The 13,227-nt window shown below is 30.9% G+C and overlaps 1 protein-coding gene across 1 annotated transcript in view; it reads left to right on the forward strand.

The window, feature by feature from the left end:
- The window catches only part of LOC124534783, a 128,989-nt gene extending 117,111 nt beyond the window's left edge, over positions 1-11,878 (forward strand). Inside the window, exons 5-7 of the mRNA XM_047110791.1 lie at positions 185-359; positions 2,858-2,994; positions 11,641-11,878. Coding sequence (XP_046966747.1) covers positions 185-359; positions 2,858-2,994; positions 11,641-11,840 — 512 coding nt within the window. The 3' untranslated portion in view covers positions 11,841-11,878. The remainder of the gene's footprint in view (positions 1-184; positions 360-2,857; positions 2,995-11,640) is intronic.
- The last annotated feature ends 1,349 nt before the right edge of the window (positions 11,879-13,227 follow it).

Consider the following 13,227-nt stretch of genomic DNA (forward strand, 5'->3'; position numbering starts at 1 on the left):
TGAAGTGTGATGTGAATTGCTTCAATTAAAGATTATTATTATTATTACTACATTTTGATATCACAATAATTACATTAATAGATGAAGAAAAGAAGTTTAATAATAATGTAATATCAGTATCGTTAACCTTTGATCAATTCTATACCAAAAACAAATAAATATACTTCAACTTTGTCTTATATAGCTCCACAAGTGTGGGTAGTCGATGAAGCAGGTGGTCCGCTCCAGGAGAAATACTATGAGGCTGAGTCAACATTAGCGTTGGTGTGCAGAGCGCGCCACGTGGAGACACCGGCTGTGCTTACTTGGCTACACGAAGGAAGGGCACTAAATGCTGACACTACAAGAGGTGGAATCAGGTAAATATTGTATATATTACGACCCTTTTTAATCCCAGATACGTTACTTTTTTAATATAATTTTTTTGGACCGAAGTTCTATTACACGGTTTACAATATAGAGAATTGGCAAAAAACGTAACGTAAAAAAAGCTGAAGGTAAAATTTTATTTAGAGAAAACGCTTAAATTTTTGTTGTTGATGCTTGTAAGGATTAATATTGGGCGAAAAGTTAAACTAAAATTTGTTACTAATGTGGTTGATTTTTAAACATAAAAAATTTTAATTAACTTTTATTTAAAGATACATAACATATCTATAAACTCAAAGTTAAAACTTTAAATTTCATTTCTTTTCTAGTTTTGTATAAAAGCATATATGTATATATTTTCTTTTACATTCAATATATATCAGAAAAAAGTAAATTATTTTCGTAATTGTCTTTAAAAGACATTTTTGAAGGCATATTCTTAAGAACCGATATGGTTTCGTGGCTGTAATACGTTAATCATAATTAAAGATTAGAGCTTTGACTAAATTATAGCAGGCAACACTGAGATTTAAACAATTAGTTTTATAACTCAATTCTGACTGGTGAACGAAATTACTGATACATATTTTGTACCGTAAAATTCACAGTGTGATTAACAACAAATCTCTCTAATCAAGCTTTACTATTAAACAGCATGTTGAATATTGATGTATAAAATTAATATTTCTCACTAAAACGCTCATTCAAGAGCTATTATAAAAGGAAAATATCAGCTTGACAGTTAACCTCGTCTGAAAAGCGAAATATGTTTATAGCGTATTTCTGGTTCAATGTGTTCCAACGTTGATAGATGATCCTCTCTTACCCCCAAAGAAGCTAAAATATATTTTCATATTATATCAGGTACTTTGAAATGTGATATGACATTGCTAAACCTTTTCGCACGTGCACAGAATAAATGAGGTTATAAATAAATAATGGTTTTATAGCCGCTTCATGACACAACATGACACCTTCATAAATTAGCCTTAAAGCCTCAATTGTGTCGTCTTGTGACGGTTTCAAGCTTTCACTACAAGACATGTTTTATTTAAAAACAAACGTGCTACCCTGCCTTCGCACGGTTTGAATTTTTATTTTGTTTTAGCTATGCCCCAAATTATTTTAGAACTTACTGCTATTCCTCATCACTTGTGTAAGGGGTGGGTACGAGAATAGCCCAAGGGGTCAGGATTCGATCTTTTGACTTTTTACATCGCTAGGCAGTCCATTAACCAGTACCCTTTTTATGTTTAATGTATTTAAATGTATTGTATAGTACACGTTTTATTTATGAAGTCAATATCGTTCACGAATAATGTAACTTTCTTTCAGTTTTTTTTTTTTATTTTTAGTTCCGGAGATACTTACACCTAACATTATTTTTTCTTTTTAATATTAACGTCAAAATAGTGTATGCCGATTCCCAACTTATTGTTAGATCATTCCGCACCCCCGTTATTATTTTAAATATACAAATAACCGAGATTGCCCTGTGGTTAAAACGCGTGCATCTTGACTAATGATAGCGGGTTCAAACCCAAGCAAGCATCACTGATTGTTCATGTGCCTTATTTGTATTTATAATTCAGCTAAGCGGTGTAGAAAAACGTTTTGAGGAAACCTGCATGTGTCTAATTTCATAAAATTTTTGCCACATGTGTATTGCCACCAAACCGCATTGGAACAGCGTGATTGAATATGGTCCAAACCTTCTCCTCAAAGGGAGAGTAGGCGTTAGCCCAGCTGTGGGAAATTTACAAGCTGTTGCTGTTGTTGATGGGATGACAAATCCAACACGATCACAACGAGTTCAGTCCTCCCATGCTCTCTGAGGTTCAGGAGTATACACTCCAACTTTCAGACTTCAGTTAATGAGAGTTTGTCGACGGGAAAACCCTAATAACTTTTATCCATCCCATGAGGTGTTTGAACCCAGAACCTGCGGCCTTACCAGACCAACTTGGAACAGTTAACAGTTTATGTTGTAACTTGTTGTTTTGTATCGTTTAAGTTTCATTTCTGGCGTGTTATTATTAGTTTAAGTTATATTAGATTTGAAAAAAATACTACTCTACTTTTAGTCTTATATTTAATCTTGGATTCGTGTTTTTTTTTTTGGTTTAATAACAAGATTATTATATTATATTCTTAATATTCCATTGTATAGACTTAAGAGACCAAAGTTTATTTTTTCTGAAATATAGGAGTTTACTTCACCGCGTTGCTCCAATCCAAAAATATAATAGTGCTTGTCCGAATTTGAACCTGCATCCCGGTTAAGATACACGAGTGTTACTGCTAGGCCATTTCACCTTATAATTCGATTTATAATTCTTTTTATCTTCATATTTTTTACAATAATGATACCAAATAAAATAATTTAAGTTCTTTTTTATGAAGAAAATTCGTTTCTATAAATCAAAACATAAGCAATAAATTTCATCACATTAAAAGTATTATAACTAAGTAATATCTTTGTTCACAGCGTAAAAACAGAACAAGTGCCAGGCGGAGCTGACAGCGTACTCAGATTGGCCCGCGTGAACAGTAGCGATGCTGGAAATTACACGTGCGCTGTGCGCGGGGCGAGGCCGCATACTGTGTCTGTACACGTGCTTAACGGTAATTAATTACTTACTGATAATAATATTCTCTTACTAATGAATCGCCCCAGCTTAAACGTGTACTACAGAATTGTTACAGTTAATGAATAGGGAATATTTACCATGTTTTTTTATTTTTGGCTAGTGGAGATATTTCGATATCATCTTTCAAAGTGTTTATTATATAGGTGATAAATAAGTAACTCATACTCTTCCAGTCTTATTCTACATTCTGAACCAGCAGTCTTACGATTCATTGAATCTTGTATAACGACTTGGTTTAAAAGTACTTAGTAAAACCTCTTTGAATAAAGTTAATATCGATTTGAATATATTTCCGATTTGTACTTATCTTTATGTAATACGTGATGACTAAGTAAGTAAAATTTATATTTATTTAATTTATGACACTTCAACAAAATATACACACTAAATACATATTTTTAAAATAAAACAATATAATGGTTACAAGCTCTATGCTCCTTATAGGAGACCACAGCGTGGAAAGCAAGTAATATTTTAAATACAATTAGTATAAAAATGAAAAAATATAAAAATAATTATAGCATTTAAAACACAAATGTAAATTAGTAACTTAAAATTAATAATTTTGAATTAAGAAGCCGATTAATTATTTTTTTTTTGTTTTATTTGTTTTAGGTTAAAATTTTAGTAGAAAAAATTCTGAATTCGGCTGTATAAAATATTAACCATTCCTTACATTCCAAATGCGTAACGTAGCTTAAGAACTAGGATGTTATGTTTTCTTTAATTACACTGGCTCACTCACCCTTCTTACCGCAACTCAGTAATTTTATGTAATGCATCAACCATTATTTGATTTAAATTTTTACCTAAAGCTAAAAGCTAAAGATTACCGAGAAAATAGAAATGAATGTAACTCAAATAACGTCATTTCATATAATACTCCACGCCTTAGGACTTGCGGAAAATGCAAGCAAATAAACGATGCGAATATTCGTCTCTTGTTTCAAATTATACCTTTATCCGTTCGCATAATTCTTAAACTTTGGACTTATCATACAATAAACTTAATATATACATATAATAAAATTGGAGTGTCTGTTTGTAATATTAGAATAGCCCTTTTTTACTCAATGCATACACGGTACATATACCAAAATATATTTTTTCAGTGGTTAGAACGCATGCATTGTAACCGATGATTTCGGGTTCAAACCCAGGCAAGCGCCACTACATATAATTATGTGCTTAATTAGTGTTTATAATTTATCTCGTGCTTGGCGGTGAAGGTATATATACAATATATGCATTAAGTAAAAAGCGGTTATTTTAATAAAACAAAACATAAACACCAATTTTATTATATATATAGATTTATGATCTAATTTCGGTATTTAAACGTAAATAATTAGCTTTGATGAAAGTTATTATTTTATAATCAGTTTTATATTAAACTAATATGATTATGGAATATATGTCATCGTGAATTCGAACTAATTATTATAATTTAAATTATAGTAATTAAATAAAGTGATTAGTAATTATTCTATGGTCAAAAAGCAATCATTTGTATCTCTGTGTTTCGGTTTAAAGAGTGAGTGAGACGGTATGATATGCTATCTCATTCTCTCATGTCAGCGAAGTATGGAATTATTAAATTCAGTTTTGTTCCAAAAATGTCAATGTCATCTGCCTTCGTTTAGGAAATTAAAAAAAAAGACGTAACTTTTTTAATATTGAGTAAATTGAAAAAGCTTTGAAATTTGTTATCTTGAAAAATTACTGAGAAAAAGTGGATTCGTTTTGGAAGTTTATTTTGATAGCGATATAAAACTGTCATTACTAACTGTTTAGATGAATACTTTCTCAAATGAAAGATGGTCAATATGCGTAATACTAAAGGTGGCCAGCGGCTCGGCTCGCATTCATGGGGGGAGGGCACGTGTTAGGCAAAAAAGTTGCCTATGTCCTTCCATGAAGTTCAAATTTGCTTGATACCAAATTTCGTCAAATTCGGTTCATTGCTTTGATCTTGAAAGAGCGACAGACAAACATACAGAGTTACTTTCACATTTATAATATTAATACAGAAATATAGATTCGCAGACCCACACAAGTAAAGTCACAGCCAGTAAATTTCCCACAGCTGGGATAAGGCCTCCACTTCCATTAAGGAAAGGGTTTGGAACATATTCCACCACGATGTTCCAATCCGGGTTAGTGGAATGCACATGTAAGGCAGAATTTAGATGAAATTAGACACATGCAGGTTTCCTCACGATGTTTTCATTCACCGCCGAGTACGAGATGAATTATAAACACAAATTAAACAGACATATATAATGGTACTTGCCTGGGCTTGAACCCGCAATCATCGGTTAAGATGCACGCGTTCTAACCACTGAGCCATCCCAGCTCAAACAAACAGATAATTATTTGAAATAAAAATCCGTACATTCATTAAATTAACTTCTTAGCATCGCACGTATATTTAATTAATGTTGACAAAATTAACACCTATCATAATTAAATTAAATGTTTCAAATAACATTATACAATTTAACACGAACCAGTAATTGCTTTACGTACAACTGATTTGAAAAGTGTCACTTGGTTCAACCCTGAGTCGAGAAAACACGACGTTAATGGAACATGCAGCGTGATTAATTAGCAACGTGTCTTCCAGACTTTTTTGTTTATTTGAAAGGAGAAACAAAAGCATCCCGAAAAATACACACATAAATATAAAGCATTAATAATTATGTTAGTGAGTAAAATTATCTTGTTTAGTGACTAGTAAAAGCAGCGTCGTGAAATAATCAGCTAATAGTCAGTAACTCCTTTGTAGGGCAATGTTCAAAATGCCTCTGTTGCCAAATTTAAAAAATAATTATTAAGGAACGCTTGTGTGCAATAGGTTATTATACAATTTATGAGTTTATTATTATTATTACCTTGGGAACGAAACGATCGCCTCCTGGCTATTATTTCATTTCATTTAAATTGTTTATATGATACATGAGACAAAAAAAAACCTCTGAGTTTCTTTCGCCGGTTATTCTCAGGTCAGGGTATTTTCTTTTCCGAACCGGTGGTACTGTTTCAATTGACCATCAAAAAGAAAGTGTAATACTTCTATATTAAATGAAGCAAATATATGCGTTTGAGTTTGAGTTAATCTAAACGACGACATCTGTGCTCGAGTAGTCATGGGTACGCAACTCCGAGGTCCCGGGTCCGATTCCCAGCCGAATCAATGATAGAAAAAATTCATTACTTTTCTACGTTGTTTCGGGTGTGAAACACCCAGAGTGTTTGTGGTACCATCGTTTTCTGTTTTTCCTTAATACGAGTACATTAGCTACTTACATTGGGATCAGAATAATGTATCAGATATTGTCCTATATTTATAGACATATTTACATATAATCTCTAAATGTTCTTTAGAGGAGTTTGATGGATACTTTATTTTTTATATAAAAAATACAAATGAGTCGAGATTATTCTAATCAATTAGCGAAACAGACTTTTCATGTTTAATTGACCCTGTAGTACTTTATAATAAATTAAAGCTAAGTATCCATACGCAACGGTAAGTGCTTAAAACAAGAGTAATGAAGTGAAATTATTCATGATTAATTAGTATTAACACTTGGCCTTATTGCCGTCACCGGATTGGTTTTTACACAGAGGATCGGAATTGCGATTCGGATCGGACCGGGAGAAGTAACAATCTCGAAACCATTCCACCCAGTCATGATTTGATAAGACAATGGTCACTTTGATAAGTGTTAATGGTAGTACACCAGAAGTAAGCATAATCTTATAACGCCAAGTTTTCGACTCCGCAAAGACAATAAATCCTTCTTGGGACAAGGTATCCGATTCAATAATAAAATGGCGCGGATATTTATAACTTTGCCGTTTCATAAATTCAAATTATGTATAAAAAATACATTAGTAAAGAAGGCGTATTCATTACAAGATTATTTACATGATAAAAAAGCGTTATACTAATATCTGTTGACTTCCCGGCAGGATATATTACAGACATATTCAACTAACATGACTTAACTTTTAAATGTTGAAAAAGAGTAACTACTGTGTTCCTATTCGGTTCTTTTTGGGAGAATTAGCATTCCGAACCGTTGCGCATTGGTAGTTTTACTTAATATAGATCGCTACTCGACTATACTTCTGAACCGAATTTAATGTAATTTATTTTGTGGCATATTTATTTTACTTATACTTCAAAGAAATACAAAGATTGCATATTACTTAATATAAAAGTACAAAGTCATACCTAAAAATATTTTCGAAAATAAAATGACAGAATTACAGGATTATATTTTTCTTGGAAGTCATTTAAAATAATGACTCTTAATACCAATATTTAATTCGAAAAATTAAACACATTTATATTAAATAAAAGCCCATTCGTATATTTCATGACGATGGTCTTTTTCCCGAGAATTATAAGCCTGACGGAATACCAGGGGCCGTCAGATGCAAAACGCACGTGGCCGCAATTTCGCGAATAATTTCATTTAAATTTCACCTTTAAAATTCACATCTGCGAAATTCGAGTAAAGAGTGCTACTGCATTCACACCGGCGAGTTCAAAAGAATTTTATAATTCTCTTTGTAATATTCACCTGTTAAGTAAATTTTTGTTTTGTTTTGTTACGGTGTGAAAATTGTTGTGTAATTACGGGTGTTGAAAGATGTAAAGTTTTTGTTCGTTGTATTTCGAACCTTGATAATTTGTTTTTAAGAATTATTTTTCCATATCATTATTGTTCAAGTTATTTATCTAACAATCAAAATGTCGATGTGTTTCGAGAAGATTACGTCTTCCAGCGTCAAAGATATCACCGATTTGTTTCGTTACATCCAGAGTACAAGAGCTTTGTTATTTAACGAACTCTAATCTATATTAAAGTCATAATGTCTTCTTTATTCGTGTGTTAACAAATACTATACTATTGGTTAATGCGTGGTTTTGAATTAGACCAACAATTTTTTTTTTGTTTAATATGTTGTTATTGATAATCAGAATTAATTTGTTTTATTTATAATACTAGTGTCGTTACATTTAACGTTATTTTTCGTTATTTTGTTTCGTTGAATTTCGTTCTATTTTCAAACTTATATTTTGTCGTCCTAAAGAATACTCGATGACTAATACTAAGTGCTTATACAACATCTCTACGTGTACAGAATAGCTAATGTTATGATTGCGAGGAACTTTTTGCTTACAACAACAGAACAAAATTTTCAACAAGAGTTTTAATATTACGTATACACAAAGCGGCAACTTTAAATTGAACTGCGTTATTCTTATAATGTAAGAAGTTTTTATTTCATAAACATTATATATTTTTTATCAGTTGGATCCATAATTACAATATAGTCGATAAGTCAGGCTACGATTGCTTTAACTTATTCTATGACTATTCTTGATTCTATTTATTTAATTGACGTGTATTAGCGCGCCTTAGGTATAATGCCTTGACAGGAAAACGACTCGAACACCGTGACAGCAAATGCTTGACGCTATTTTAATATTACCTACTGTCCGTTGCAGCTCTCTACTCGCTTGAATATTATATAAACTATACTCAATTTCTTCATTGCAAAATCAATGATAAATATTGATTTCTTTTTATATATAATTTTTACTAACAATTATATAACACAAAACACAATTACGGAGGAAGGTTTTGAGCACGGATGTGGATGGATAGAGGTAGAGGACGATGAAAGATGGATTGATTGTATGAAAAACGATATGGTTAGAAATAATGTTACTTGTGAGATGACGTCTGGCAGAGAAGTGTGGAAGGAGAAGACATGCTGCGCCGACTCCAAATAAAATTGGAATAAGGGCAGGAGGATGATGATGTACTGCATTAAATAGACACAATGAAGATGTTCAATTATCTTTTGTTTAGTATGTTCATATAAAACTCTTTTTTCTAGGAAGTAGGTATAATAAGTGTACATTAATTTACTTACTTTATCGTCCGAAAAGCCAAGTTATACACCAAATCGTCATGTCATTATGGATCGTAAAAATTGTATTTTATTTACAACCTCGTTAAAATTTGTATCAGCATCATTATATCTGAGTGTTAAGACTATATTGGAGTATGTCATTTACAACTTGATATGATTTAAATTTTAATGAATATATTATTGGTGCAAAAATTTCTTGCAACGGGTTTATTTACAATTATTTATTTCAGCGTTTAAAATTTACGCAATGATTTTATTTTGTAATTACTGTAATTACCGTGCTTTATACCTTTATATGGCTATTAATAATTGTACCAATCTTATGTAGATAAATGTTAAGTAGCGTTTAAATAAAAACTCTATAAAAATATTATCCGAGAAAAATGTATACTTCATTTATACAATTATACAATAAAAATGTTTTCATATTTAAGTACAAAAGGGTACAACAATACCGCAAAACTGTTTATTCGGTTTGTCGATAAAATAATTATCGATAAAATTATGAACACGGACGCGAGCAACGTTTTCCAAGCAACTTGTATGGCTTGTACAATAATTACCCGTAATACCCTGGTATACTATCTACGATACGATCGCTCGCCGAGCAATTTTTGTACCTACATACATTGTTTTATATTTTATTTACCTTAACATCAGCCTCGTTAGTTTTATATGGCTTATACGGTTTCGAAGAATAGATGTTATATCATTTTTCTGACGTTAAATTCTCGGTATAAGCTTGGAGTTTTCAAATTCTGTATTCTCACTGGTCGTATTGGATTATTATTTCATCAGACTTTGATGGAAAGGGCTACAGATAGGCTCAGTAAAATAATGACTTTATTTTATATTCTATTTATAATAAGCTACTTGAATATATAACGTTAATTAGATACCGCGTTTAATAACAGTAACGGGTAACGAAAATTAGATATTATAAATTTAATTTAATAGGAGTTTTGAACTAACGGTATGAAACGATAAATTTGATAATTATGAAAAACATAATATGTAATTAAAGAAAAATCAATAAATGTAAGACGATAAGAATTGGGAACCTTCAACAAAAAAAAACCTTACACATTTCTAGCCCCTCGGTATTAGGCGCGGTTGTAGTAACACTTCTTTTTCGTTAATTTGCTACCAATACCATTAAAAATATTGAGTAGTGTACGCACACATATAAATTAATAAGATATTTTATATACACGCCACAAAAAGCAAATTGCAAGCCCCTGGTGTTGCAGATATCCATGGGCTCGTTTGCCACCGATGTCATAAAAAAGAAACAAGTAAATAGAGACCGATTTTGGAAAGGGGGTAAAAAGGCATAAGAGAGTGTCATGACGTTTGCCGTCACGGCTTACGAGTCAAGACCAGCCAATAAAAATGTGCCACAATAAAATATAACTATTAACAATACCTCTATAAAGTGACATTATAGCAACGTTAAGGAACAAGTTTACTGAGCGTAATAGCAATAGCATTGTTTAATGCAGATTTCATTTGAAAAATGAAAAAAAGCTACTAAGTTGCTTGCTAGGTAACCGCCATTATACATTTTATTGAATTATATAACACAATACCTTAAAATAACTTGAAAGAGCCTACATGAATAAATAATCTTTCAATTTTGATTTGGTAGTATAATAGAAAAAATCTTGGTTGATAAAATATTAGGTTAATTTACGTATTCTAATAAAGGTATAATTTCGAATATTCAATATTTGATTTAACTTTTGTTTAAGTACGAAATAAAATCTTAATATGAATTTATTCGTACTACAAATGCTACAGGCCGTAAATATATTAAATTATGAACGCAGGCAAGTAACAGCTGTTCCATCCTTTAGCAAAGACCTCTCGCTAAGGATTGAAATCCAAAGCTTAAATTATGTACAAGCGTTATTAAAAATGTTTTTATAAAGTAATATATTTTCGAATAATAAATATGTTTATTATTATATAAACAGTGTACCTATTTCGAACAATATTACTTGTGTAATTTTGGTTTAGTTAAGTAATCATTTTATTCTTGATATATCACTCACTTTATTCCTATAGTTACTACAGAACAGTTTGGTTTTTCATTTAGAGGTTAAATCTACTGCTATGTTATGGTATAATATTCCCTGGCCGGTTCCGATGGATATTTTTTTGCATCAACAGCCTGTAAATTTCCCACTAATGGGCTAAGGCCTCCTTTCCCTTTGAGTAGTTCTTTTTCCCCTTGAGATGGATGTTTGCGCAATATAAATGAAACGAATATAAATTAAACACAGCTAAAAATGTTCCTAGAATAAAAGCTGCAACTTAACCTTGAAAGAAATAAACAAAAATATTTAAAAAAAAAAAATAGGATTCGAGCCCACGACCTTTATAAGAGCTGAGATTTTATAAATAACAACTAAAAAAAAAAAACAGTCAACTAAATCAAATAATGATTACGAAACAACTTTATAAAGTTCAACTTACTGCTGACTAATTTATTTCTATATATAACCATTACGTACATAATAACTCAAGTCGTGGCCTGGTGTAATTACAAGCAAAGAATATTTAACTTTCAAATCGATACGAATGATTATAAATAACTAAGATACACAATACAATACTTTGTTATTATGTCAACCTAATACATATTTATTTGTTCCAGCAGAAAGCCTAGCTGAGCTACATGCCGGAGTGTCAACGGTGCAACCATCGTTAAAAACAGTAACGACGTTATTTATTGTAACGTTTATCGTTACGAGATCACCGTTACTGTCAGTCTCTGTCGTGTTACCAGCACTAACTCGTAGTATTAGCGCCAAAGGCGAAATAAACGAACATTTTAAAGTAATATTATTGCCTACGTGATAAAAATGTGTAAATAAATTAATGATTTTAAAGATTAATATTATAAATAGTTACTTGCAAATAAATTTTCTTTATAATCCGCTGTTTTATTTTGTAACCTTTCTTATTCTACGCAGATTAAAAAGATATATTTGCCTTTTTAAGTGTATCTGTTAAGTGGAGACTTTTTGGATTTGTTATTTTGAAGTTATTGAAGTAGCCCCTTTATTCCAAAGTCATAAAACTATCCTGGATTCACATAGACGCAATTTATAAAGAAAAAAGAGAAAAGTATTTGTCAAGGAAATATTGAATTGGTATAATTATTTATTAACGTATATATATATATGTATTTTTAGTTTATAGAAGTATGTCATCAATGAATATTTTTAATAGTACAATAAACATAAAAACCACGATTAAATGCCACGATGCTTAAAAATTCAAATTTCGATAATTTTAAATGTCAATGTCATCATTTTATTTTACGGCCAGTTACCGGACGCCGTTTCGTAACGAACGATGATAACGATGCTAACCTCTAGAGTTTTCTTGTTATCTTTTTTAAAGTTTTAGTGTGACAATATAAATATTTTTAAATACATCCCCATTCAACTAAAGTTTGTTTTTTTTATAATAGATAAAATTTGTTATCATGATTTCACCACGATAGACACATATTGTCTCGTACTTTGAAGTCATGTTAGTGTACAAAAACAGTTATTATTGAACAAAGTAAAGTCATAGTTACAATGGTCTCTCATTTACGTTATTTTTTCCTATTATCACATAAAAACCGTTGCCTGATTAAAAAATAAACGGACATAGATAAATAATCAATAAACGACTATTATAAATTAACCGTAATAATTTCATTTATCAAAATAATGCTAACATAACGAAGTGAAACTTAAAAAAAAGTAAAAAAAAAAACACTTGATCACAATCCAAAAGAGTTTGATGTCAAGGAAAAACTCGAAATGAGAATTTCATTAATTAAATTACGTATGATATCATCTAAGCTGAAACGAAATATAAGGGATATTTCGTTAATAAAGCTTTATGCCAAATGACTTGATATGAACAAAAAGGCCAAGACCATCAAACGACATATATCCATTTTTCGTTCCAATTTTAAAATAGTTAAAAAAAAATACCCGTTTCTCTGCTTAATATACTTTTATATTGTGTGTGTGTGTGTGTGTGTGTGTGTGTGTGTGTAGTACATTTATGCATGAGCTCAAATACAGTATCGGGGATGCTATTATTGAGAATACTCTATAAGTCCGTAATTAATGTACTATTAAGTTCTGATCGAAAACCAATAACGGTACGACAAAGGTACATAACAGTTATGTATATGTTGATGTAAGCTTCGATAGTTCTTTATTTTTCTGGAAATACTTTT

Source organism: Vanessa cardui, chromosome 13 (assembly GCF_905220365.1).
Source record: "Vanessa cardui chromosome 13, ilVanCard2.1, whole genome shotgun sequence".
NCBI classification, from domain to species: Eukaryota; Metazoa; Arthropoda; class Insecta; order Lepidoptera; family Nymphalidae; genus Vanessa; species Vanessa cardui.